Below are 1,709 nucleotides of genomic sequence, written 5' to 3' on the forward strand. Positions count from 1 at the left end.
TCTATAGATCCCTGAATTTGGATTCTGGCTGTGTTATGATGAGTGACACTTTGCCATCAGATGTCATTGGTCGAAGAGTTGAAGTTAATGGAGAACATGCAACTGTGCGTTTTTCTGGCATTGTCCCTCCTGTGGCAGGTAAGTTATGATGTTCTGTGTGTATATATATGTGAATTTTTCAGGTGTTTCTGTGTAGGCTTCCCCATGTTGCCTGTGTGGTCCTGGAGATTGAGCCCAGAGTCAAGTGATGTACTATTACACTACATGAGCCTATGTGAATGAGTGTGTTTGTGTATGTTACTGGGAATTGAACCTAGGGTCACTGAACTGAATTACATCTGCAGAGGAGTTTTTTTAAATTTTTATTTTGAGACAGGATCTTATTAAATTCTACTTGCTGAGCTCCAGCTTGTGATATACCTGTCTCAGCCTTTCAGAATGCTGGGGTTCTGGGCATATGTTACTACATCTGACTTTAAAAAAAAAAGAAAAACAATACAGAACTTCAAAACAAGATGACAGAAAATCACCATCAGTCATTATATCTCATGTGGTTATATTCAAAGCAACAGCCCAGACCACCAGACATAGGCATGCAAAATTGTTCAAACAATCCTTTCTGCTTTTTGAGAAAAAAGTCTTGTTGTATAACCCCAGTGTTGCTTCATACTCACTGTATATCTCAGGCTGGGCTAGATATCTCAGTCTTTCTCTGTCAGCTTCCCAAATGCTAGGATTACAGGTTTGTGCTACTGTGCCTGCTGCCAGTCCTTTTTAAAATTTTTTAGACATTTTTTGCTAGCCCAGGATGGTAGAGTTGTAGGCATGGATGACCATGCCCACCTTACAAGTACTTTATATTACCAATCACGAGAAAATTAATAAGCCAGTAGTCTACAGACTACTTATATGCAGTCAGCCTTAAACATCTTCTGAATAAGCTTTAAACAACCAACAGTCTTGAATTTTCATACTTTCAATTTAAAACCTAAGTAATTTTTGCTATGTATGGTTGTGGACACCTATAGTCTTAGCTACTTAGGAGGCTGAGGTGGGAGGATCCCAAATTTGAGGCCAGGCAGGGCAGCTAAGCAAGACTGTGTTTCAAAATGAAAAAACAGGGAGCTAGGGAGATAGCTGAGTGGTATAAATACCTTTCTGGCAAGCATCAGGACCCAGGTCCAATCCCTGGTACCTCTTGCCAAGCTGGCCCCATGCTGAGCTAGCCGCTGAGTCCAGGTATGGTGGTACACTCCTGTAATCCCAGCACTCTCCATAGCTGACACAGGAGGATCACTATGACTCTGAGCCTCATAGCAAGATCCTGTATCCCCATCCCCCAAAAAATGAAAAAACAAAACAACCCTAATTTTTTTTAGAAGAAAGTCTCTATTAGTCCATATTTGCGTATATTTAATACATTAAATTCATAATACATGCATTTTTTAAAGATAGCATATAATTACCTGTGTTTTTGTAAAATTATTTACTTAGGTTTTTATAGTATAGCATAGTTTATTTAATGATTTCCCATTTTTGGACATTAATTTATAATTCTTTTACTTTTAAGAATAACAGTACAGTCAACCTACTTATGTGTCTGAGTAAGTACAGAGGTACTCAGTGATAGCCTTAGATCTGTGTGTGGAGCCTGGTCAATGTCAGCATCATGTGATTAGAAACATATTTTTGTGGCTCAGTGGAATAAG

At 38.7% G+C, this 1,709-nt stretch overlaps 1 protein-coding gene across 3 annotated transcripts in view; it reads left to right on the top strand.

The window, feature by feature from the left end:
• Window positions 1–1,709, top strand: part of Tbce (tubulin folding cofactor E) — an 88,068-nt gene that overhangs the window by 29,092 nt on the left and 57,267 nt on the right. For all 3 annotated transcript variants that reach the window (XM_004640835.2, XM_023700844.1, XM_023700843.1), the window contains exon 2: window positions 8–138. In XM_004640835.2, coding sequence (XP_004640892.2) covers window positions 36–138 — 103 coding nt within the window. In that variant the 5' untranslated portion in view covers window positions 8–35. The remainder of the gene's footprint in view (window positions 1–7; window positions 139–1,709) is intronic.

Source organism: Octodon degus, unplaced genomic scaffold, assembly GCF_000260255.1.
Source record: "Octodon degus isolate 3935 unplaced genomic scaffold, OctDeg1.0 scaffold00127, whole genome shotgun sequence".
Taxonomy (NCBI): Eukaryota; Metazoa; Chordata; class Mammalia; order Rodentia; family Octodontidae; genus Octodon; species Octodon degus.